Genomic DNA, 27,072 nt, shown 5'->3' on the forward strand with positions numbered 1-27,072 from the left:
ACCGCACAATTATCACTTACAAAGTAACAAAGTGCTGTATCGCAAAAAAACGGCCTGGTCATGAAGGGGGGGGGGGGGTCGAAGTGGTTAATATAGTCACCACATCCGAGGACTGCTGAGCTGCAATGTGTAACATTTCTATTCCTGGATTTCGGCGCGCTTTGAAGCAAAATCCTCCCCTTAGACCTGAGATTTTCTTTAAACCACAGAGGACAGAAAAATGTAAACATTTGATTGTGAATCCTCATTACAGGATCCTCCTGGAGCTCCATAAATGCTGATTTGTAGCCGGCCTTCCATGCCTGACAGCTGGCCTAACTTAATGGATTAGGAAGGATCGGTCAGAGCTGCCTCCCAGATGTCTCTGGGGGGCTGATAGGTTTCTGCCCCCCCCCCCCCCCCCAGTGACGCCCAATACATTTTTAATGCTCAGAATTTTTTCTCTTTTTGTAAATGTCATCGTCCACGGCTGTGTCCATCTATTCTGGCTGGCGAGAGGTTAACTGGAGATTCCCAGGAAGTCAGCAGAACAGGAAAGGGAAGCAATCACTTCGGCAGCTGACAACCTCTGACCTCTATTGTTTAGCAAGCCTCATAGGTCAGCTGTGCACTCCATGGACTGGGGATAAGGAGGTTAGCTCAGTGCATGGCTCTCCTTCCTTCACTCTCAGCGGGAGACTTGTAAAATGTTGTAAAGAAAAATGTGTGTTTTTTTTTTTTTATCCCTGTTAACGAATTCCCTATGCCAGGAATGCAGAACGAATGTAATCTCATACATGCAGGGGTACCCCAATTCTTTCATCATGTGGGTTTGTGTTTTATGCTTGTCACCTTTTTTTTTAAAGGGGCATTCAGTTTTATATTTTTTTTAGAGGTGCACCAAATTGAAATTTTTGGTGCCAAAACGGAAAATGCAGGACGCATTTGGCCGAAAACCGAAAATGACAGTTAAAAAAAAAAAAAAAAAATAATAAAATAATGTTTTTTTTTTCTTTTTTATATAGAATTGTATTATAGTCGACTTATTATCATAAATATGAATTTATTGTCGGCCATTATTGACACCTTTGGCGCAAGAAAAGCTCAAGAAAAATGTATCCCTTTAAATTGTTTGTGTCTTCACACTGGTCCGTTGCGCTTCCGTTGCGGTGTTAAGAATCTTGCTGCATTTCCCGTTTTAAAGCGGAGTTCCACCCAAAAGTGGAACTTCCGCTTTAGGGAGTCCTGACCCCCCGACATGCCACATTTGGCATGTCATTTTTTGGGGGGGGGGAGTGGGTACCTAGTTTTGACAGGTACCCGCTCCCACTTCCGCTCGGAGCGCCGCGGCGCCCTGAGCGGAAGTTCTCCTCTCCCCCTCCCTCCCTGCAATCTTCTGGGACACGTCAGAGGTCCCAGAAGATTGCCGGCCAATCACGGCGTGACTCGCGCATGCGCAGTGGGTACCCGGCTGTGAAGCCGCAAACTGTAACAGCCGGGTGCCCACAGCAGTGATGCCGGCGCCGAGGGAGAGGATCGAGGCTTCCGGCGGCCGCATCGCTGGACCGTTGGACAGGTGAGTAAATGGCTGGAACTCCGCTTTAAATGCATTCAAAGCACAGCAAGAAAGCATCAATAATGCACCTGTCAGGGTGGATAAAAATCAATGATTTTTTAAAAAAATTTTTAAAAATCGTATTTTTTTTAACCCCTTAAAGCGGAGTTCGGGCCACTTGCTATAGCTCATCTGAAAAAGAAATGGGTAGTTAGGATTTTTTTTTTTTTACTTGCCTTGCAATTGCAGAAAGAAAATACTCACCTCTCTTCCACTTCCTCCCTCGGCTGCACGGCCCGCGCCGTCACTTCCGCTTTGCAATGATTCCTGGGAGCTGAACGTCATTGCTCCCAGGAATCAATGCGCCTGCACCGGCCCCGACGTCAGTTCCAGTGCAGGCGCGTCATACCTTGCTAAACAGCTTCTGGGCATGCCCGGAAGCTGTGCAGGGATGACGCTGCAGCACCGGAAGTGACGGTGGGGCCGGCACAGTGCATCGTGGAAACGAAGAGGACGGAAGAGGATCGCACTGGCTTCAAGCTCTGCCCACACCTGAGATGGCAGCGCTGGAGAATACATTTTAAAAGTAAGTATTTCTTCTTGCAGGTAAGTGCGACCCGGGACAGTTCAGAGGCTAGCCATTGTGGAATGCACTAGCCCTGACTGTCCCGGGGGTATGTTCATTGAAATTTTTTTTTTTTTTGTGGCCGCTTTAATAAGCCCCAGAGGATTTGGCTGCTCAAAGACCAGGGCCTATTTTGCGATTCGGCACTGTGTGATTTTAACGGACAATTGCGCGGTTGTGCGATGCTGTACCCAAATGAAATTGATGTCCTTTTTTTCCCCACAAACAGGGCTTTCTTTTGGTGGTATTTGATCACCTGTGCGATTATTTTTTGCGCTATAAACAAAAAAAGAGCGACAATTTTGAAAAATTAACAATATTTTTCACATTTTTTTATATGAAATTCCTAAAAAAAATTGAAAAATCTACATTTTTTAACATTTTAGGCCAATTTGTTCTCTGCTACATATTTTTGGTGAAAAAATCGCAATAAGCGTATTTTGATTGGTTTGCGCAAAAGTTATTAAGTTATTGCGTTTACTAACTACGGGAAAGATTTCATTTTTATATTGTGTTTTTTTTTTTTTTTTAACTAGTAATGGCGGCAATCTGCTTTTTTTTTTTTTTTTTTTTTTTTATTTGCAGGACTGCGACATTGCAGCGGACAGATCGGACCCCTGACTGACATTTTCTACACTTTTGGGGGTACCAGTGACATTACTACAGTAATCAGTGCTATAAATATGCACTGTTACTGTAAAAATGACACTGGCAGGAAAGGGGTTAACTTTACTGGTGATCAAGGGGTTAAGTGTGTCCCTAGGGGTGTGATTCTAACTGTCAGGGGGCGTGGCTTGTGAAATCACAGAGACATACGATCCTATACAGCAGGATCACATAGCCTCTGTGATTACTTTAGTGAGAATGACAGACGGCTGTGCTTACATCAGCTGTCTGTCTTTCTCCCTCTGCTGCGGGAGATCGTGAGTGACCCGCACTGGCTCCCCAGGGAACGAGTGGGGGCGAGAGCGCGCCGGCGGCGGCGCGCGCTCGCCCTCTAGAGTCTCCTGAACTCAAAAAAAAAAAAAAAAAAACTAAACAGTAAAGTTAGCCCAATTTTTTTGTATAATGTAAAAGATGATGTTATGCCGAGAATTGTGATCTTTGTTCTAAGCAAAAAAAAAAAAAAATTGCGATACACATTACTTATCGTCTCACCCGTGCGCAAACTGGCTCCTAGATGTAAAGCAAATTTGTCAAGCCTTGCTCATCTAAGCAAGGAAGTACGTGTATGTGCTGCACTAAAAATATCCATTATGAGGGAGGAGGGGAATGAGCGAGAGTGGGTGGGGCAGGTGATGGCGTGCTTTAAAGTGATTGTAAACAATCAGCTTGTAAAGCAACCCATTCAGTTTAAAATAGAAATGAAAGGCAAAACATTTATGTATACATATGAAAAAACATTAAGGCTCGGGTCACACTTGTGCGATGCGGGAACGCTGCAAATATGCAGCGTGTTCCCGCATCGCATCCGAACCTCTGGCAGTTCACACTGCCATATGCGATACGCAGGGGGTGTCAGTTAAGTTAACGGCACCCCCAGTTTGATTGCATATCGCAGTGCGATCTGCAAGTACGCACAGAATCGGATCGCACAAGTGTGAACCACTGTGCATTCCGATTTTGATGCGGCTCAAAAAATGCCTCCTGTGCGTCTTTGGTGCGAATTCAGCCATACAAAGTGGCTGAAATTCGCACCGCACATGAGATCGCATGTAATGAAGGAGCAGTGCGCTCCGAATTACATGCAATCTCTGCAGCCGCACAAGTGTGAACCGGCACTTATACATTTTTCTTTTTTTTTTTATGTGATCACATCCTCGGTTTTCAGCTGCATAAGAGCTGGGGAGGAGAAGCAGCAGAACACTGATCTTCCCAGTGAAAGGGTGTGTGGGAGAAGAAGGGGGCCCGTCAGGACAAGTCTGATCATTGGAGGAGAGCAGGCTGAGTTCCCAGCATAGCTAGAAAACTGACTATGCTATGTTCTCCTGCTTAGTGTGGTCAGTTTTTAATAGGAAAGCAGAGGGACTGGCAGGAACACCAGGGATTTCACATAAAGGAAGCAATACAAAGAGAACAGGATACTTTCTCATACAAGTACATGGTACAGCAGGCACATATCGGGAATATTAAGTGTTGGGGGTAACAAACACATTAGGTGTCTTTCTACATTTCCCTCCTTGAGCGATGCACTGCATGGCTTTTTAGATGCGGCACATTGCTCCTGTCTCCTTGTATACTTTCACATAACATCATCACTACGTTGTGGAGATATTTGGTGTTTCAGGAAAACATGTAAAAACCGTCCTTTCTCTTACATCCTCTGACAGACGCAGCCCTTCCACGTATTCTTCACTATTGGGTAATGGCGCCATCTGCAGGAGCAGGCTAGGTAGTGAAAACTTCATTAAAAGCTTTTACTTACACACCTTAGGGGCTGTCCCTCTAGACATTACCCTCAGACACTCAGCTACTATTCAGTTTCTTGCTGCCTAGCTTAGGAGTAGGACTAGGCAGACTCCTCACACCTGCACTGCTTTAGGACACCCCAATAGTGAAGAATACTTGGAAGAGCTGCGTCTGTCAGAGGACGTAAGAGAAAATTGAATTTTTGTAAGCACTTACCATAAAATTATTTTCTGAGTCCTCTGACAGACGCAGCCCCCGCCCCTCTATCTTGGGGTTGGTTGTCTTCCAGTACTGCTTGCTACGAAACTGAATAGTAGCTCTGAGTGTCTGAGGGGAATGTCTAGAGCAGGGGTGTCGAACTCAAGTTCATCGTGGGCTGCATCAGCATTATGGTTGCCCTCAAAGGGCCGGTTATATCTGTAGGATTAGATGTCAAGAGCCCCCCCCCCCCCACCATCAGGAGTCAAGAGTCACCCACCCTTCCTTACATCACAATGCACCCCCTTACCTTGTGCTGCTGCCAGGAAGAAGATACGGGTGGATCTGGGAAGAAGTGCAGGGTCTGGAGGAGAACCAAAGGAGGGCTGGAGTCAGCTTCCAGAGACTGCTGAATGCTGACACCAGGGGAGGCAGAGGCAAGGTGGTGTTGCGGCTGCACAGAGAGGTGCAGGATCTGTAGGAGTTCTGCCCTCCTCTCTGCTGCAGACTGCTCAGAAGGTGGGGGGGGGGGCAAAGACGAGCCTTTCTGCAGCTGCACAGAGGAAAGCAGGATCAGAAAAGGAGTTCTGTCCCCTCTGCTGCCGACTTCTGAGACAAGGTGGGGGTAGAGACAAGGGGGGTGCCGCAGCAGCAGGAGAGGTGCGAGGGCCACATGAAATGGCCTGGGGGGCCGCATTCAGCCCGCGGGCTTTGTGTTTGACACCTGTGGTCTAGAGCAGTGGTCCTCAACTCCGGTCCTCGGGGCCCACTAACAGGCCAGGTTTGCAAGATAATTAAATTACATCACAGGTGATCAAATTTGCTGCTCAGTGATTGCACTATTCTAGTCTGCATCTCCCCAAGGTAATACTTAAAATCTGGCCTGTTAGTGGGCCCGAGGACCGGAGTTGAGGACCACTGATTTAGAGGGACAGCCCCTAAGGTGTGTCTAAGTAAAAGCTTTTAATGAAGTTTTCACTACCTAGCCTGCTCCTGCAGGTGGCGCCATTACCCAATAGTGAAGAATACTTGGAAGGGCTGCGTCTGTCAGAGGACTCAGAGAAAATAATTTTATGGTAAGTTCTTACAAAAATTATATTTTTTTTCACCCAGAGATATGAGATCTAATTGCAAGCCCCTTTGCACCAAAGGATCGTGGCTGTCCCTGCCCTGTACAATTCTGAAGCTTTTTTTTATTTTTGTCCTAAATAAGTGAATAATAAAATAAATCTGTTTGGTCAGTTGAAGCAGTCCCTGTCCTCATGCCGCTAACAAGATGAAGACAAAAGGGCAGTTTTATAGGCCTCATACATCTCCGCCTGATACACGGGAGCCAGTCTGTTGCAGCTGGAGGCCGCAGATTGCCGGAGCTAAATTTAGAAATTGTTGCGGCTTATTAGGCGGAATATTACAGCTTTCATGCGGCGGCTATTAGATTAAAGGCACTCCTGATTAAATGGTGCATGGCTATGATCAGCTTTAACGGTGCAGAGTTTGATTTCACTCTTAATGACCGGTGATGGATTGTCTGCACCTCACCAGTGTGACTGGCAGCGTACAGGCACGCCGTATTTCATCCAAAGGGGATGTAGTGTCCACGGGAGGAAATTCCTGATCTCAGGATCTGCGCTGTGGCATAATAGCCAGGAAGCGGAGGAAGCCACAACCTCCGTGAAAAGCTAACGTGCAGCTGCAGCCCAGGGAGCAAACAGGATGCTGACATGTGTCACAAGGAAGTGCCTATATATCTCTCTCCATCAAATCTGATGTACAGGATAAGGGTCTGATCATGTATGGATGGGACGTCCATGCTCTTCTCTGTGTGCGCCTTTTTCTGGTAGAAAAGGTCGTTTATGGCAGGGCTTGACAAATCTAGGAGCCAGCAAAACATGTTAGGAGACGGTTTTCTGTAACAAATCTTACGGGTGGAACATGTAACATGTTCCCGAAGGTGAACTTATCCTTTTTAACCCTTTCACAGCCAGTTCTTTTGTTAGATGTCAATGCCTGCCTCCAAACACCTGCAAAAAACTCCTGAAACCAATACACTCAGGTGCAAATGGAGCCTAATGCCCCGTACACGCGTGCAGATTGTCAGCCGAAAAGATTCGGCCGGCGACCGATCGGCCGGTTGTAGGCTTGTTAGTATGATGCTTCCGACAGCCGACAGCGCACTTTCGGCCGAAGAGAATCTGTCGTGCAAGCATTAAAATTTTTGTTGGCCAACACCAGAACGGCCGATTGTTCGCCAGTCAGTACAGAATTCGGCCGACAGACAGCAGATGAGCAAGACTGGGCATGCTCAGAGAAGAAAAAACACTCGGAAAGTTAACCATCACATGACATCACTTCTGCAGTCGGCTGTTGTTGGCCGACAAAATTCGTGTGCAGTTTTCAACAGACACGACAGCCCTGGACAAAAGTCAGCCGATCGTTCAGCCGACGATCGGTACGTGTGTACGAGGCATTATACATTAAAATATTTGCAACCTCACCTTTATACGTTAACCAAAAATTGGTATTACAGTAAACCCCCGCACCATCGCGGTTCAGTTTTTGCGGTCCCAGTATATTGCGTTTTTTTTCTGTAATGTTTATTTAACTCTATAAATTATCATTGAAAATTAAATATTTTTGTGTTCTCCATAGCTCTTGCTCTGTCTCTCAGTATCTTTTATGTGTTTAAAGGAGTTTCTATTGTTTAAGTCCCAGTTCACACTACCGTGACTTGTCAGGCGACTTGGTTGCCTGATAAGTCGCGGTCCATTCTGTGCTATGCGAACCTTTCGACTAGGAGCGACTCAAGTCTCTCCGACTTAGAAAATAGTTCCTGCACTACTTTTGACACAAGTCGGAGCGACTTGCATTGACTTCCGTTACGTGAAGTCCGTGCAAGTCACGCCGAAGTCGCGGTGCATGGCGACTTGACAGGTCGCCCCCGAAGTCGTGTCGCCATAGTGTGAACCGACACTTAAAAGTGTGTTTAAAGAACTTAAAATGCGTTTAAAAGTACAGTGACAGTAAAAAACATGCCCACAGTGTATTCTAATAGGGATTTTCGCAGGTGGGTCCAGAAAGTAACCCCCGCGGTGGAGGGGGGTTTACTGTATATGCTTTGTTTTTGCACTAACATTCCGTTTTTATTATATTTTTTTCCTGAAAATTTGCATTTAATAAACAATTGCGCAAATATCATGCGATCTATAAATATGCAGCGATCACGGGGACGGGGGGGGGGGGGGGTGGGGGTTGGGTTGAGGAGACTGAGGAAATGCTTCTTCCTGCCTGCAGCAGACTGATGACCTCATCTCATCCCAAGAGAAGTCAGTTGTCTGGAGCCCTCCAATACTACTTTTAATGATCAAAGCTGGTGCTTTTGGGGGATAATAGTACTGTAGCTGTATCTTATGACTTGTCAGGACTTTATTAGAGTTACTGGAAGGTAGAAAATAATACTGCTTGTAGCGGAGAAGACGTCTCTGGGACACAATAACAATCCACCACCCTCTTTGTTTCCCCGAATAATCTGCCTCTGTGCAGTACCTGGGTGTGTTTTCAAAGGCGCACATGTCAGATATTGACATTTAAAGAGCGGACTGACCAGCTGGTCCAGACACACCCAGACTGTAAGCAAGTCAAAGTCTGCCCTTTTCTTGTATTGACTGTTACTACAAGTAATGTCGGTGGGTTGTGTGTGCTCAGGAGCTCCAGATGATACGCACAAAGGAGCAGAGAGTATAAAAGGAACGCTTATCTTACCACCTGAACAGCACCTGTCTCTCTATGTCCTGTGGCAGATGTGCGCACCTTGCAACCATTGCATGCTGCAGCTGGGAAGACATTGTCTGACTTAGTGAACCTGTCAGCAACAGGTTTCTTGAAGCAGAGCTAAACTCCACGTTGCTTACCCCAGGAATTGACAGTTTGCTTGGAATCTAGGAGCCAGCTAAAAAAGTTAGGAGACAGTTTTTTTTTTTTTTTCCACGAATGCTGAATTTCCTGGCTTCTGTCGGACCGGCTGCCATACACACGGGCCGAATGGTGGCCGATGTTATCCGGCATTCGAGACCCGTATGTACTTGATGGTGTGATGGGCAGCGGCTTGCTAGGGAAGGACAGTGCAGCAAGGTGGTGGTGCCAGGAGATCCAATAACTCATGCCATGCCACCTTAGGCCCCTTTCATACGGGCACCTTTGCTAAGCGGAATCAGTTTGCTCAGCGGGGATTTCTCCTATGAGCAGGTTAGATGACCGGTACTGTCCATTCCGCTATGCAGAGCGAACACGGACAGTCCCGCTCTCCTCTATGGGGCAATCAGTTGGAAATGGACTGCCTGTCCATTTCCATCTGATTCGATCTGCCAGACAGATTGAAAATAGGACCCAAAAGTAAATATTGCCCTGGGACTTTGAATGAGGTGAACACAGGTGGCCACTTAGTGCCGGTTCACACTACCGCGACTTGGTTGCCTGACAAGTCGCGGTCCATTCTGTGCAATGGGAACCGTTCTAATAAGAGCGACTTAAGTCCTGTACTACTTTTGACAGAAGTCGGAGCCACTTGCATTGACTTCCATTGTGTGAAGTCCGTGCAAGTCGCGGTGAAGTCGTGTCACCATAGTGTGAACCGACTCTTAGAGCCACGGGTCGCCTGCCATAGATTAGCACAGGACCCGTTCTAATAGGAGCGACACAAGTCGCTCCGACTTAGAAAAAGGGTCCTGAGCTACTTTGGAGCGACCTGCATTGACTTCAATGATATGAAGTCCGTGCATGCCGCTCCGAGGTCTCGGTGCGAGCTGCACACCGCGACTTCACAGGTCGCCCCGGCAAGTCGTGTCGCGCCTATGTGAACCGGCTCATAATGTAGAGTAAATCTAATTTCAATTTTATTTAAAAATGAAGAAAATCATCATACATAAAGTACATATACATATGCCAAACCGGTCAGTAATAAATTCATAATGTGCATGCTTAACCAACTACCGCCCGCCCGCCATCGATTTACGTCGGTGCTTTGACGCTAAATACCGGGGTTATGGATCACCCTTAATGGTGTGGCGGAAGAGGTTTCCCCCTCACCCTCCCGCTGCGACCCGGTCATTTTTACGGTTTCCCTGCCGGAAACCAATCTGATCCTCTCTCTTTACAGACAAGAAGTCGAGTGAGGGCAAGATGGCCCCTACTCGACTCTATGGTCTTGGAGGACCGGAGCGACATCAAACGTCATCTCCTAGCAACCGGCTTAAAGAGACATTTTTTTTTTTTCAGCAATTTTTTTTTTTTTTTTTCTTTGTGTAGTTGTGAAATATGCCCTGTCATGCCTATTTCTATTACAAGGGATGTTTACATTCCTTGTAATAAAAATGTTTAGGAATTTAAAAAAAAAAACTGTAAAAATAAATATAATTAGGAAAAAAAAAATTAAAGTGCCCTGTCCCCGTTAGCTTTCGCGCAGAAGTGAACGCATACGCAAGTCCCGCCCACATATGTAAACGGTGTTCAAACCACACATGTGAGGAATCGCCGTGATCGTTAGAGCGAGAGTAATAATTTGAGCCCTAGAGCTCCTCTGTAACTCTAAGCTGGTAACCTGTAGAAATTTCTCCTATGAAAGTGTCACCTATGGGGATATTTAAGTACCAATGTTTGTCGCCATTCCACGAGCGTGCACAATTTTGAAGCATGACATGTTTGGTATCTATTTACTCAGCGTAACATTCTTTTTCACATTATAGAAAAAAATTGGGCTAACTTTACTGTTTTTTCTTATTTTTTTTAATTCTAAAAAGTGATTTTCTTTCCAAAAAAAATTGCGTTTGGAAGACTGCTGCGCAAATACGGTGTGATGATAAATATTGCAACGATCTCTATTTTATTCTCTATGGTCTCTGCTAAAAAAAATTATAATGTTTGGGAGTTCTAAGTAGTTTTCTAGCAAATAAAAAAAATGATTTTAGCTTGTAAACACCAAGTGTCAGAAATAGGCCCGGTCTTAAAGTGGTTAAAGTTACAGTTATATTATTACATGATGATATAGAGCAGGGATCTCCAAACTACGGCCTTCCAGCTTTTGCGGAACTACACATCCCATGAGGCATTGTAAAACTCTGACATTCACAGACATGACTAGGCATGATGGGAATTGTAGTCCCGAACAACTGGAGGGCCAAAGTTTGAAGACCCCTGATATAGAGGCATCTTTCTACCTCGATGAATTTCGTGAGCCACTGCTCACATCTTCAGGAGTAGATGCGCATAGACATGTCTAAAAAATGTATATATACAGAATATCAATCTGAGAGTAGGCATGGTGATGGCCAAAGAGGTATGAAAGCTCATAAAGGACCCTATTAAGGAGACCCATACTGACCCAAATTGGCTGAGCCGGGATACCAAAACTACATTCCCATCCGCTGGCAGCAAAGAGGTCTGGTCCGGGAGCTGAAGGGGCTGGACCAAGAACACCCCACTGGGTAACAGGTAGGGGATGGGTGTGACGTGTATTAAAACAGGTCCCTTGTTGTCCATAATCATAGGAAATTAAAAATGAAAGTAGGACCCCCATCCGTCTGTTTTTGGCAGACCAGGTCGGATGGCAGCGGTTGTCAGCAGACATCCGCCTCTCCATAGAGGAGACTGAAGGGTCCGATCAGGTCTGCCTGAAATACTGACAGGTGGACCTGATCAGACCGCTCGTGTGGCATGACAGGGAGAGAATGAAAAATATAAAAAAATGTAGTTTCACGAAAAAAAATAAAATGTTTTCATCTTTGTGAGATTGAAAATGGAACTGAGGCCGTTCCAACCAGCTGCCCCACACTCCCTGTCCACTCACCCGTAACGACAGGGCACCAGATCAAGCCTGCAACACCTTCAACCTCTTCTCTTTGGAAAGAGATGGGTGGGCAGTGAGAGCAGACGGGGGAAACCCTCAGTGGCGCCAGTTACTACTTGTTGCCGCCCCGGCCACCACCAGAGCGCGCCAGCTCCCCAATGTAAGCATTTCGCTCCAGCAGTCCGCAAAGTCGCGGCCTCAATTACCGGCCAGCGCCACATCTTATGGCACTTTTCCACTGCAAGTACCGGCTCGGCTCTACTTGGCCCGGTTTGCTTTTCCACTGCTGGTATCGCATGGTACGGTGTTGGAATGGTACGGTATGGTTTGTTTTTCCACTAAAGTAGTACTAAAGTTAAGTGGGTGGGATAACAACGGGGTGGGTGGGATTCTCTGACCAATCAGTGGCTAGTAGTGAATTCAAGCAAAGGATTGTGGGATATGGTACCGGGTATGGTACCTCTTGGAACCACAACCGAGGTGGTACTGTTTTTTAGAGCCGTACCGTTCGGTTCCATGCAGTGTAAAATCGCCGCCGTACCAAACCGTTCCTACACCATACCATGCGGTACCAGCAGTGGAAAAGTACAAAAGCGAGCCAAACCATGCGGTTCCATGCAGTGGAAAAGCGCCATTAGTTCGCACACCCGTGGGCGGGGGCCGCATGGGGAGAGGACACCTGCCGCAGTGTAGCCCAGGCTCCAGGCCACTAATTCTAGTCGCCAATGCGACCTGGCACCTGGGGTTTGTCAAGCCCTGGATTACTCCATCTTCAATTGTCCAATGTCCCTCACCAGCATCCTCTGCCCAGCTGCTTCTGTGTTCCCAGGGCTGCAGCCATCTTCATTGGCCAGAGCGGGTTGACGTGCAGTAATCCCTGCAGACAGGCACATCAGTCCACATTTCCAAAGAATACTGCAAGCGGGTCTCTCTTATTGCAGAAGTGGCATTGCTTATCTCCTCAGCCATAAAGAACCTACCTGCTCGCTGTTTTTGAAAGCAGAACTAAACACACACTGTTTAATTTACATTGTCCCTTCTATTTCTGTATGTGGATAATGGCACTGTATTTATTTAAATTTTAAAAAATCGAAGTACCTTTTTCCTAATCCAGGCCTTGACAAATATACTTTGAATCTAGGAGCCAGTTTTTTTTTATCAGCTGCCCAGCACCCAGAAATGCATGTCCGTGGTGTCGGGCAATAAGAATTGCTCACGCCTGGTGCCAAATATAAAAAGAACGAAAATTGAAAAAAAAAAACAAAGCATAAAAAAAAACCCTTTTTTTTGAAATGTTATATTTTGCAAATAAGTCCTTTTTCTGCTTCACTGATGGGGCGGCGCTGGTGGGCACTGATAGGCGGCACTGATAACCAATGGTGAGACAGCACTGATAACCACCGGTGGGGCGGCACTCAGCGGCGGTAAGGAAAGAACAACGATCAAACCCGCAATCTCAACCTCCGCTGTCAAACTGGGTAGGAGATGTCATCACATCACCGCCCACTACAGGAGGGCACCGGTTCGCACAAAGGAGCGTGTATACCGCTCCAGCAAGCCGCGGCCTCATTTATCTGCCAGCCCAACCTTAGTCTGCATATCTGCTGGGGTAATCCAGACCGTTGCTGCGGTGTAGCCCAGAACACAAATTTCCAGTCGGCATTGCGACCCGACCCTGAGCTACTAGTCCTCTGCTGCTGGTCACATGTTCAAAAAAAAAAATAAACAAATAACAGCCATTGGAATACAAAGTAAAAAAATAAATATCAGTAAACTCATGCATATATCAAAGGTTCCTGTGAGCTACTACGACCACTACTACGACCACTACTACGACCACTACTACGACCACTACTACCACCACTACTACGACCACTACTACCACCACTACTACGACCACTACTACGACCACTACTACCACCACTACTACGACCACTACTACTACTACTTCAAGCCAGCTGCAAGCACTGATCACCATCTCATCCTGAAGTAAATAGTGCCAAAAAACCATAGTGGCATACAAACCTTAGTGCTGCGCAAAACAATATATAAAACAATCAAAGAAATATATAAATAAATATTTGATGATAACTGTTAGGGCTCTTTCACACGGAGCGGACCGCATTGCGATCCGCTCCGGCACTTTTTTTATTCCACGGAGCGGATGGTCCGTTCTCATCCGATCCGCTGGACAGATGGAAAATAGGGTTACCATCCGTCCAGATTTGACGGATCAGATGTCAGTGGACATGTCTCCGCTGACATCCGAGGCCCCATAGAGATGCATGGGGGACCGTTCAGATCCGCCAAAAAAAAAATGACAGGCGGATCTGAACGGTCCGCCTGTGTGAAAGGGGCCTTAGATGTGCCTTTTTTAATCATCAACCATGTGAGTTGCTAAATGTTGAACCTTCATTAAATGTAACCAATTTTGCTACACTTAGGCCCCGTTCACACTGGGGCGACGCTACTTCCCGGGGCGACCTCACAGGTCGCAGCGCGCTGCTCGCACCGCGACCTCGGAGCGGCCGGCACGGACTTCATAACATTGAAGTCAATGCAGGTCGCTCCGGGTCGCCCCAAAGAAGCTCCGGACCCTTTTTCTAAGTCAGAGCGACTTGTGTCGCTCCTATTAGAACGGGTCCGCAGCTTCTCTATGGAAGGCGACCTACGGCGACCTGTCAGGCGACCAGGTCGCCCCAGTGTGAATGGGGGCTTAGATGCTCTTCTCTTCTGTTCTACTTTTTAGCTGCTGGATTTTGCTTCCAATCCCCATGTGGAAGCTTTCACATTGCTATAATCTTTTTATATGGACTATAAACTGAAAGACTTCTGAATAAAAGGTTGTGGAAGAATCATCTGAGTTTCTGTTATTTCTTATGGAGAATTTGCTTTGATATAAAAGTTCTTTGGAATACAAGCATCCTTCCGGAACTAATTATGCTCACAATCCAAGGTTTTACTGTACTGGAATTTTTATTCTACGTTTTTTTTTTTTTTTTATTCTATTAATGGCGGCAGTCAGCGACTTATTATGGGACTGTGATAGTGTGGTGGACAATCTGACACAAACTGATGCTGGGGGGGGGGCTGACTAACTGCCACTGACCTCACCAGTGACACTAATACAGTGATAATACTATACGCTATCTCTGTACTAATGACACTGGCTGGGAAGGGGGGGTTAACATCTAAGATGATCAAGGGGTTAAATATGTGCCTAACTATATGCTGATTTTACTAGTTGATCTCTAATGGGCCATACACACTATACAATTGTCTTTAGATTTACCAAAACCATATAATATGAGGTCAAATCTAAACACTTTCAATTTGTATGGAATCAGGCAGGCCCTTGCACTACATAGTTGAAGGTAAATCTAAAGGAAATCTACAAAAGTTGTATAGTGTGTATCCAGCTTTAGTTTCTCTTCCCTGTTTTGCAGAGATCATTCCCTCTGTACAGAGCTCTGTGTTAAATGTCAACACAGAGCTCTGGGCTGTGATTGCACACAGCCAATCGGCAGGTCCTGGCTGTGAATTGTTGGCTGTGACTTGCTGACAGGCTCCAGCTGTGTACAGTGACTGTGGTAGCCGGCCGGGGGGAGGGGCTTGCACCTGCCCTAAACCTGGAAGTAGACAGTACAGTGCGGGTGGGCGGTCACTAAGTAGTTAAAGCCGAAGAAAAACCTTCCCCGTGGTGCAGTGCTCTGCTGCTGTCAGTAAAGTGTAATAGAGGGATCGGATGCATGCACAATGCATGTGAGGGCATCAGGACTGGATAGTGGCTGCTTTTCCTGTCTGTTAAGTTGAAAATTGTGTATTTTAAAACCCATTTCCTGCTGTAGAATCCTCCTCCTTCTATGCAGTAAGTGTCATGTTGGGGCGAGGGATCTTTGTACGCTGTGTTTCTGCCCGGGTGGAGCCCAGGCCGCTCTCTCTTGCCTGCACTGAGTCATTTTGCAAATATTAAAAAAAAATGTTTATGATCGTGTTTGAACTTGCAGTAATGTTTGCTTGAATTCCTGGCCTCGGCTTCTTCCACACCAGGATACGCCGAGCAATCATTGGGGGGTGAATGGGCTGATTGTCATTTACATTTTGCGGTTTTCAAGTATCCGATCCCAGCTCTTCTCTCCACCTCCAATAGATCTTCTGTGTGTTTTTTAACCACTTAAGCCCCAGAAGATTTTACCCCCTTCCTGACCAGGGTTTTTTTTTGCGATTCGGCACTGTGTGACTTTAACGGACAATTGCGCGGTCGTGCGACGCTGTACCTAAACAAAATTGACGTCCTTTTTTTCCCACAAACAGAGCTTTCTTTTGGTGGTATTTGATCACCTGTGCAATTTTTACTTTTTGCGCTATAAACCAAAAAAACAGTGTCAATTTTTGCAAAAATAACAAATATTTATTTTTCACATTTTTTTATATGAAATTCCCCCCCCCCAAAAAAAATGTAAAAATCAAAATTTTTTAACATTTTCGCCCAATTTGTTTTATGCTACATATGTTTGGTAAAAAAAAAATTGCAAAAAGCGTATTTTGATTGGTTTGCGCAAAGTTTGCGTTTACTAACTAAGGGAAAAATTTTTGTAATTTTTGGTGTTTTTTTTTTTTTAACGCATAATGGCGGCGATCTGCGATTTTTTTTTTTTTTTTTTTTTTTTGCGACATTGCGGCGGACAGATCGGACCCTTGACTGACATTTTTGACACTTTTGGGGTTACCAGTGACATTACATTACTACGGTAATCAGTGCTATACATATGCACGGTTACTGCAAAATAACACTGGCAGGGAAGGGGTTAACTTTATTGGGGATGGAGGGGTTAAGTGTGTCCCTAGGGGCGTGCTTCTAACTGTGATTGGCTGTGGCTTGAGCTGTAGGAACAGTGATTAACGGTCCTACATAGTAGAACTGTATGATCACTGTTTCTACACAGGGGAGAATGACAGGCGGCTTTGTTTACATCAGCCGCCTGCCTTTCTCCCTCTCCACCGTCGATCGCAGAGTGACCGGCGGACATCGGGTCCGCCGGTCACACGCACGGACTTCCTAGGGAACGAGCCGGGGTGGGCGCGCGCTCGCCCGCTATTGGCTCATACCCATACGTCACTTTGCCTGGCCAGGGCTGACCGCCGCAGTATATGTACTTGCGGCAGTCGGCAACCGGTTAACCACCCTCTTTACATTTAATGAGGTGTGTGTAATCCTTTACCAAAAAAAATGCCTTTTACAGGTAAGGGGTACCTGTGAATTAAATCAAACTGTGCAGCTTTTCCCATTGTTAGCGATTCTAAGGCCCCGTACACACGTTCCGATAATCGTACGACAAAACTCCTGATCGCACGATAATCTGATCGTTGGTACACCGCTTTCGACAGCCGATCACGACAGTTCATCCAACAAAATCCGAAGGGACAAACAGGAAAACTTCTGTCATACGACAGCCTAGCGAACGACAATCGCTTAATCAGTACAGGGTGCGTCCGGCTAAAAATCGATCGACAAAGACCGCGCATGCTCAGAAACACTAAAATAGCACGAAAAAGCCTGGCTGCCATTGTTTTTGTTTTGCACCATCTGATACGAAGCTAAGCAACCAGGAAGCTTTTCCCGAATCGTACGACAAAAATCATACGGTTTGTACGCATTGTTGAATTCAATGTTAGTATCATGCAACAAAATGCCAACGATAAGTCGTCTGATTATCTGATCGTGTGTACGGGGCATAAGGCCCTGGTCACCCCTGAGCATTTTTCAGCTCGTAAAATGCTCATCTCTGAATTCTCACAACACCCAACAAGCAAAATCCCATTTATTTCAGTGGCCCCTGTTCACATATGAGCGTTTTGTCTCCTGAAGCTCAAAGTGCATGAGCTTCTTTTTTGGCAGATTATAAGCGTTTTTGTTAGATGTCAATTAGTGATCGACCAATATCGTTTTTTTACCGCTTATACCGATACCGATATTTTGGTCATCGGTATCGGCCGATATCTGCCTATATTTTCGGACATTAAAATTTTTTTTTATGTCTACAGGTACTCTTGTGGAGGGATCTGGGGCCGTCTAAAAGACCCCAAACCCCTCCTCTGCACTTAAAAGCATTCAAAACGCCAAGTTTGGCTGTTTTGAATGCTGTACGTTTTTTTTATTCAGCCCCGCCAGTACCCGGAAGTGATGTCATGTCATGTCATCACTTCCGGGTACGCGTCGGTGCTGAATTCAAAGAAATGGAGACCCGGTCAGATGGCGGCGGTGAACGTAGGATTCCTGGGTCTCCCAGTGGGATGGGAGACCCAAGAGAGCCGCAGAAGGCGGCGGGAGGGGGGGGGGGACGTCCCATCCCCGCTCCTTGTAATGACAGCGAGCGGCTTCTCAGCTACTTCGGTTGTCATTACAAGTCAGCCGACCATCGGCTATGGACGCCGGTACCGGGGTGATACCTCTAGCTGCAGGCATCATTCCCGTACAAGCACTTTCCTGAAATATCGGTAATATCTGTAAATCAAAAGCCGATTCCGATATATATGGGAAAGTGCACATCGGCCCCCGATATATCGGTGTTGCCGATAATCGGTCGATCTCTAATGTCAATGCCTGCCTCCAAACACCTGCAAAAAATGCATGTTAAAAGCCCCAAAAAACGCCTGAAAATGATACTCAGGTGTGAAAAGGATCCCTTTTTATTTTTTAAAAATAACAAGCGTCATACTTACTGCTCTGTGTACAGTAATGGGTTTGCACAGAGAAGCTCCGATCCTCCTCTTCTCGGGTCCCCAGCTGGCAGTCCTTGCTCCCCCCACCACCACCCAGTACCCCCCAATAGCAAGTGTTCGCTATGGGGGCACTTGAGTTTCTGGCGCTCCTGGCTCCTCCCCTTGCTGATAGCGCTATAGCAGTGATGGCAAACCTTGGCACCCCAGATGTTTTGGAACTACATTTCCCATGATCGACACTGCAGAATGCATGAGCATCATGGGAAATGTAGTTCTAAAACATCTGGGGTGCCAAGGTTCGCCATCACTGCCCTATAGCAAACCACTAGCTTTGGGGGCTCTAGTGCGGGCTCGCTCCTGAGCCGACTCTCTGTGTCCATAAGCCCTACGTTGGTCGCGCATGTGGAGAGAGAAGAATGGTCAGCTGTTGTAAACACAACCGACCGTTGTTCTCTCTGAAATGATCATAGAGCGCCTGTGATCCTTCTATATAGGATCACAGGTCTCTATGGTCATTTCACAAGCCCCTCCCCCATACAGTTATAAAACACTCCTCTAGGCTCACACTTAACCCTTTTTATCACCCCTAGGTTAACCCCTTCTCTGCCAGTGTCATTATTACAGTAACAGCAGTAATGGCTTGGAGTGTCTTTCCTGCATTCTAGAACCAATGCTAGAGGCTTCAGGAGGTATATAAATGGCCTACATCTATAGCAAAGGGCATTATCCTCATTTAAAGTGTTTTTAAAGCTGAAGGTTTTCTACCTTCATTCAGCCCCTCCCCCCCCCCCCATGCTTCCCTAATCCCGATCTCGATCCAGCGATGTGCGTGAGACTCGTCTCTCAGGTCTCTCCCTCCTGATTGGACTAGATGCAGCAGCAGGCCAGGATCCATTGACTCCCACTGCTTTCAATCACAGCGAGTGAGGTGGGAATGGGGGAGGGAGCTGAGCCGTGCTCTGTGTCTTTTATGGATGCAGAGAACTGGCTTGGGAGCCCCCCACAGCAGGCAGCTTGCTATAGGGCCCCCTGCAAGGGGGAGGGGCCCAGAGCACTGGCGGGGGACTTGAGAAGAGGAGGATCGGGGCTGCTCTGTGCAAAACTGCTGCACAGAGCAAGTAAGTATGACGTGTTTTTTTTTTTTTCCCTTTACAATCACTTTAAGTCAATGCTGCAGTGTTTTTGCATTTATCTACTTGCACCCTACTCTTGCATGGGTGTTTTCTTTCTTTTTTTTGTAAAGGTGAACTAGCCCTTTAAAGGGAAGCTGTCAGAACAGAAATATGGGGAATCACCACTCAGACTTATTCTAGCTATATCTGACTCCAATTAGAAATGGGCTTAGCAAAAGTAAAAAAAAAAAAAAATCAAAGGAGAAAGGTGAAAAATGTTTGGGCCGCCCAGTGGCTGCATCCATGCCATATGCAATCACTGTTCAGGTATTCAGGGAACTGCGGATGCTGGCTGTTGGAATATGATGGTCAGCAATGGTGATTCCTCTATCCATGCTGTGTAGCATGCATGTGGGATCCAAGTGAAGTTCAGTTTGGAGGAACAATTGCCTAGGTGACCTGGGTGTACTCCTCTACCAATACCCCCCCCCCCCAATAAATCGATATATCGCCTTCTCATTACCTGTTTTAATCGTCAAAATGTCACCCCACCGAGCCGCAATCATGTGCAGTCCCGTTCACATGAATAGGTGCGTTCGGCGGCGGTACCTCTGGCTGAAAGCGACATGCTGCTCGACTTTCTTTGCGACTGCAAAGCAGCGGGCTGTAGCATGTGTACAGCCTTGATTGGCTGCATGTTCTTATTCAGACGGGAGGTCAGGGGGGCAGTAAAGCCATGGCTCAACCTCCTGATTTACTGCCCTTGGCCTTTTTTTTTTTTTTTTTTTTTGGAGTGGGTAAAGTTCCCCAATCCTCCTGAATTTTATGCACTGTCTTTTAACGAGAACTATAAACATTCCAGAAGTCTTTATAGAGCTGTAGAAGTCTTATGTTTAGGTCAGGCAGAATCCTATTTAAAGTTGACAGATGCTTCCATGTACTGATGTGTACAGTCTTATTGGTCAGACAGTTGTCATCAGGAATGTTTCGTTTTGCAACAGCAGTTCGATTCCCCCCCCTTTTTATGTTATATTTTTTCTTTATAGATGATATATTCAGAGGGGTTTTTTGCATTGTCAACATTGCTTACATTGTGGATATGAGAAAAGTCCCTTCACTGTCATCTAACATACAAGTGAGAAGGCTTCAGGTGGTGTTTCCTTGGAGACTCGGCTATGGGCTGTCTGTCGAAATGGAGAATGAATTTAGGAAAACATTTTGATTTTTGCATGGTGGTCATGTAGGCCCATTGAATTTTAAAGGGGAATAAATTAATGACCGGCATAATCCCCTCATGGGTTTGTCCACAACCCAGGGACCACATGCACCCCTTTGGCACTTTGCGTGGCCCTCGGGGCCCCTGCAGACACTAAGACCCCGTTCAGACAGGGGCAACGCTACTTGCTGGGGCGATCTGTGAAGTTGCGGTGCACAGAGTGCACCGCGACCTTGGCGCGACATGCACAGACTTCATATCATTGAAGTCAATGCAGGTCGCCCCAAAATAGTACAGGACCCTTTTTCTAAGACGGAGCGACTTGTGTCGCTCCTATTAGAACGGGTCCTGTGCTAATCAATGGCAGGCGACCCACCGCAACGAATGGGGACTTATTCTTCCTTATTGCCCTGTTTATAGTAGTGACTTCTAGCAGCCTAACCCAATATGTCTCCAGTCTGTCTCCTGAAGAATATCCCCAGTGTCCAACAACTTCTATAGCATGTGCACAGTCTCCTGCAGCCTCTGACCATCTCCTGTACTATTCCCATAGTCTTTGACTATATCAAGAAAGCTGAGCACCGCTGAGCCATGGTCTAAGAAAAGCAGGATGAATGATGCTGGCTTGAAGACTGAGAATATCTAGGGGTGGCATAGAATTACTGCGGGTCACAGCGCTGGATTGAAGGTAAGTATTGCAGCAAAACGTTCTTATTTCTCTTACGTCCTCTGACAGTCGCCGCCCACTCATACAGTCTTCACTTATGGGGATGGTTCTGGACTCCGCCCAAGCAAAAGTCTTCCTGCTGGAGGACAAACTCCGGACTCTACAGAACAAGGTCAGGTCCCTCAGGGACAAGAACTCCTCGTCGCTCAGGACCTGACCTCGTTCTGTAGAGTCCGGAGTTTGTCCTCCAGCAGGAAGACTTTTGCTTGGGCGGAGTCCAGAACCATCCCCATAAGTGAAGAATGTATGAGTGGGCGGCGACTGTCAGAGGACTCAGAGAAAATAATTTTGCGGTAAGTTCTTACAAAAAATTATATTTTTTACAGGTGTTGGGTTTCTTTGTGTATTGGAAACCTGGAGTTCTTCTATAAAGCATCATATGGCCCTCTGTTTAGAGCAATGGTCCTCAACCATTTTTCAGTCAAGGCACCCTTTAAAATTATAGACAATTTCGAGGCACCCTCCAAAATTATGGTCAGTCTTAGACCGCATTCACACTGAAGCGGCACGACTTCACAAGCACCGCGACTTCGGCGCGACTTGCATGGACTTCATATAATAAATGCCTATGCAAGTTGCTCCGAGGTCGCCCCGAAGTAGTACAGGACCCTTTTTCTAAGTCAGAGTGACTTGTGTCGCTCCTATTAGAACGGGTCCTGTAGCAGTCAATGGAGCGCGAGGGACCGCGACTTGTCAAGCTGACAAGTCGCCTAAGTGTGAATGGAGCATAAAAGCACTCCATTTATAAAATGGTAAAATTATTCTGATAGTTTTACGTAATGCAGCAACAATATTTACACGTAGGACACCCAACTTTAGAGGGGATTTATTCCTCCAAAACAATTACACTTTTGCAAACTGGTGCTGAATAGTATTCCAATGTTTCTCTTCTCCCTCAGTTTTTTTCCATCACGTAGCTAATGAGACCCCCAATGCTGATGGTAGAGGGGCAGGGGAGGGTCAAACAAGGGAACGGACATCTTCCTTATCAACTAATGATGTAATTTGGTCATTAGGAGGTTGGCAGCTAGAAGGTTGTAATGGTGTTCAACAGGAACCCTCAAACTACGGCCCTCCAGCTGTTGCGGAACTACACATACCATGAGGCATTATAAAACTCTGATATTCACAGACATGACTAGGCATGATGGGAATTGTAGTTCCTGAACAGCTGGAGGGCAATAGTTTGAAGACCCCTGGTGTACAATGAAAATATGTGGCTTTGTGTAACTAAAAGGCGGGCTAAATCCAACCAGCAGCTTGAATACAAGTTTGGGGCAATTTATGACGCTTTTCCACTGCATGGAACTGAACGGTTCGCCTCGCTTTTGTGCTTTTCCACTGCTGGTACCGCATGGTACGGTGTAGGTTCGGTATGGTACGGCGGCGCTTTTCCACTGCATGGAACCGAACGGTACGGCTCTCAAAAACAGTACCACCTTGATTGTGGTTCCAAGAGGTACCATACCCAGTACCATATCCCACAATCCTTTGCATGCAGTCACTACTAGCCACTGATTGGTCAGAGAATCCCATCCACCCCGTTGTTATCCCACCCACTTAACTTTAGTACTACTTTAGTGGAAAAGCAAACCATTCCGTACCAACACCGTACCATGCGGTACCAGCAGTGGAAAAGCAAACCTGGCCAAGCAGGGCCGAGTAGAGCCGAGCCGGTACTTGCAGTGGAAAAGTGCCATTTTAGACATTTTGCCAAGGCAACCCAGGCTGCTTGGGCACCCTGGTTGAAAAAGGCTGGTTTAGAACCCCTTTTGTATCAATAAACAGTACTGATTTGGCTTCTTTGATCTCATCAGAGTCATGTAGTGTTGGTTAGCATGTGAAGAGCCACAGGGGTATATTTCTTTTGTTTTTGAAGATTTCCAATGGCTGCTCTGGCTTCCTAAAGCCGGCCATAGACTATTGGAATCTTGGCTGGTTCAGCAGGGACCATGTATGGGCAGGCTGATTGTACCCACGTTAATCGATTTATCTTGGGTACAACCAGCATGTCATATTTTACATGTTTACATGTATTGTTAGCAGCTTTTGTAGCCATGGTTGCAGGAAAGAAAATTGTTTAACACAACGCAGAAATCTACAGATGAATGCCCATGCGGACTTCACCTTGCTGTGTGTAATCTCCTGGTTGTGCAGGAACAATTGAAGCTAATTTGGTTGCAGGGAGTAAAATGACTTGTATCTGAAGGGCTGTGTAATATGTTGGTTCTATGGAAATAACAATCATAATAATGGCAGTTCATGATTTTGTTGGTTTCTTCAGTTTGCTGGTGGGGTGATGGCTTGCTCCAATTATGGTTGTTGCTGAAAAGCCTACTTGGTTATTCTTTTGGTGGTGAAGAAATGGAAGGGGTGAGGTTATCTTGTTCTAGCAGTATGGTAGTTCTGCAAAAATAGCCTGCTAATAAAAGGGGCATTACAGGCAGGTACCCAAGTGGTTAAATGTGAAAATGAGTGTTCTTTTAAATACATTAAATCTAATTTTTGTATTCTTTTCCACAGCAAAACCATTCACCCAGCTACTGAAGGGGATGCAACTTCATCGGGATGACTTTGAGGTTATAAAAGTTATCGGTCGGGGAGCATTTGGAGAGGTAAGAGGTTTTCTGTTACCTAAGGCCGTGTTTTATTTTTTTTAAAACATACAGTTTATACCGCACATCCAGCGGCCTCACATGTTAGTGAGGGACATAGCTCCTTTGCGCCAAGCTGGCCCAAAATAAACTATGTAAAATATGTCAAAAGATAGTTGAGCTTTAAAGAGAAACTTTTTTTTTTTTTTTTTTTAAAGAGGGAGTTAACCCGCTTAAAAAAAATGTGAAGACAAAGGCATAATGAGCTAGTATGCGATGCATACTAGCTCATTATGAAGTACTTACCTAAAAACAAAGCCCCGTCCTGCTTCCTGGATCTCGTCGTCCGGCCAACTGATTGGCCGGGGGCGCGATTACATCACTCCCGCGCATGCGGGTGGCCGTTCCTTCAGAGCGCATGCACCGATGACGTCATCGGCTGCATGCACTGTAAATATCTCCTAAACGGTGCAAGTTTAGGAGATATTTATAGCACCTATAGGTAAGCCTTAATGTAGGCTTACCTATAGGTAAATGTAAACAAAGTGGGTTTACAACCTCTTTAAGCTGTTGACTTTTAAAAATCGGGTAGCTACAAGTGTCTGGAGTCCAGCGCTGCTTTCCTTCATACTGCTGCTGGTCTCCTGGGCTGCAACCTTGAATATGGGAGCCAACTGTGGCTTTGAGGAATGACAATTTGCTCCCTGCTGCACAAGCCTGAACTTGGCATGGCACTGCGTATGGTCCATTGATACTGTATGTAGGTATGGAATCCTATGCACTACCACTTAATACAAGAAATGGGAAGCAGCTGCTCACAACTTGACAATGTGTCCCCACACTTAAAATTCAATTGTTAACAAATTTGAAGTGGCGTTATGCTTTATACCTAAAAGAATGATAAAACTACGGTACATAAAAAATTGCAAAATGTAATATATCATGTCTGTTTTCTCAAGGTATATATAGAATAACGTGAATATTAATAATAAATTACTGATTTTAAGCTCAAATTGCCAGTGCTGCAACAAACTTCTCATTAAGATGTGCAAAATAACGCAACTAAAAATGATCTCTCATCACAATCCAACGTTAAAAAAACCTTGCTGGGTATTGTAGCAAAAAACACCAGTGCTGCAAATAATGCAAAAATGTGTGAATAAGCAGAAATAGATTAAACATTAATACAGTAAGTGAAAAAACAATCCAATTTAGTGACTTGATTTTCATATAATATTGTCTGATAAAGAACAAAATCAGTGTCTGGTGATATCCGTTGTGCAAATGTCATCAAATTCCTCAGTGATGTGATCACTCTCCCCTTACACCTCAATCCACACTGTGTGTAATAGCAGCTCACCTCATTCCCTAGACCAGAAGGTCTAAGCATTTAGGGTGTAAGCAATTCCTCTCCATGGGTGGCTATATCATATCTTTTCTTCCAATCAGCAATGCGATGGTTTATAGGTCTGTCCACACTCTCACCCAGTATCCACTCGCCTCTCCCCCAGTGGGTAATATGGTTATACAAGAAAGCAACTTATAATTGTGTACTATTCTTATTAAAATGTATTCCATAAAAAACTTAGTAACTCACATTTGAAATTTATTAAAACCGCATCAGAAACCACAAACTTCTGGAACCAGCCGAAGACCAGAAGTGACGTACCCGACTCCTTCCCAACTAGTTGCGTCCCCGCCCACGTGACTTCATCAGGGGTAAACTCCCTGCTGCACAAGTGTGAGCTTGCATGACATTGCGAATGGTCCATTGATTCTGCAGCCTACTAGGACATGTGATGTGTCCCAGGAGGCTGCAGGAGGGGAGGAGGCAGGGCAAGTGGAAGTGGGTACTGGAAAATTTCCTCCAAGGCCTCATTCACATGTTCTAAAAGGTCTGGGCAGCAGATTCCTGCATTAAGAATTACAGGATTCCTGCCACAGGAAGCAGAGGTGGTTGCTACAACTTTTAACCGCTTTACCACTGCCCCATAGCAGATATACTGCTACAGGGTGGCTGCTCTGTGCAGAGTCGCGTGATGCTGCACTTCTGGGTTTTGGGCACGAGCGCGCACCACCCATGGCTTGCTCCCACTGTGATTTTACACAGTGGGAGCTGATCAGCAGGATCAATCGTTACTCTTGCAGAATGACAGTCTGCCTGTTTGCATGTAAACAAGGCAGACTCTCATTCTGTGAGTACAGAAAACATGATTCTTGTGAAGCAGGAACCCCGATTTATGTCCTCGAGTAGTACAAGCACCTTGGCATACACTTGGGGTTTACAAGGTAGTAACCTTCAAGGTATGTTGATTCTGGTCTTATAGCACAGGATTATTTTTGTATAGCTATATCAGCATACAGGCATACCCCACTTTTAAGTACACAATGGGACCAGAGCATGTATGTAAAACTAAAGTGAAGCAATACCTTTTTTCACTTCTCAATGCATGTAAATACACTAACTCTATGGGAAATCTTGGTCAGCTTGACATGGCACTGCTCCCAAATCATACGTGACAAGCACACCAAACTTGGGGAGCACATTAAGGGGATCCAGGACTGACATGGTAGATTACCTAGGCAAGCTGACCAGCCAAAAAATAGGATATGTTGTGGTCCTCTCAGTGCTTTCTAGGTTTGGTGTCCCTGTCACTTATGGTTTAGGAGCAGTGCCATGTCAAGTTGACCAAGATTTCCCATAGACGCCAATCTTAGAGAGGGAGCAGTGCCATGTCAAGCTGACCAAGCTGTGTCCGTACTCACGAGTGTACGTAAAGTGAGTATATGTAAAACAGGGTATGCATGTATCTCACATAATATCACCGTCATTCACCCATCAGTCACATTTGTGTATGTGCAGCACTATAATTATTTAATATTGTTTGGATATGTATAGAGAAAGCACAGAGTGATTGCAGCATATATACCAACACATTATAGCAGCTCACAGGACACAATGATCATTAAACCAGGTATTGTGTAATTTGTGTAATATGCGTTTCACTTTTTGAATTTATACACAGAAATGAACATTTTGAAATTTAGATTTTTTGAGACAAACCTGTATTTGTAGCTGCTGACTTTTATGGTTTT

The 27,072-nt window shown here is 45.7% G+C and overlaps 1 protein-coding gene across 4 annotated transcripts in view; it reads left to right on the forward strand.

Moving 5' to 3' along the window:
- The window catches only part of CDC42BPB (CDC42 binding protein kinase beta), a 264,686-nt gene that overhangs the window by 48,043 nt on the left and 189,571 nt on the right, over positions 1–27,072 (forward strand). For all 4 annotated transcript variants that reach the window (XM_082242642.1, XM_082242643.1, XM_082242644.1 and 1 more), the window contains exon 2: positions 23,906–23,997. In XM_082242642.1, the coding sequence (XP_082098768.1) occupies positions 23,906–23,997 (92 nt within the window). The remainder of the gene's footprint in view (positions 1–23,905; positions 23,998–27,072) is intronic.

Source organism: Pelophylax lessonae (assembly GCF_965119305.1).
Source record: "Pelophylax lessonae genome assembly, chromosome: 13".
NCBI classification, from domain to species: domain Eukaryota; kingdom Metazoa; phylum Chordata; class Amphibia; order Anura; family Ranidae; genus Pelophylax; species Pelophylax lessonae.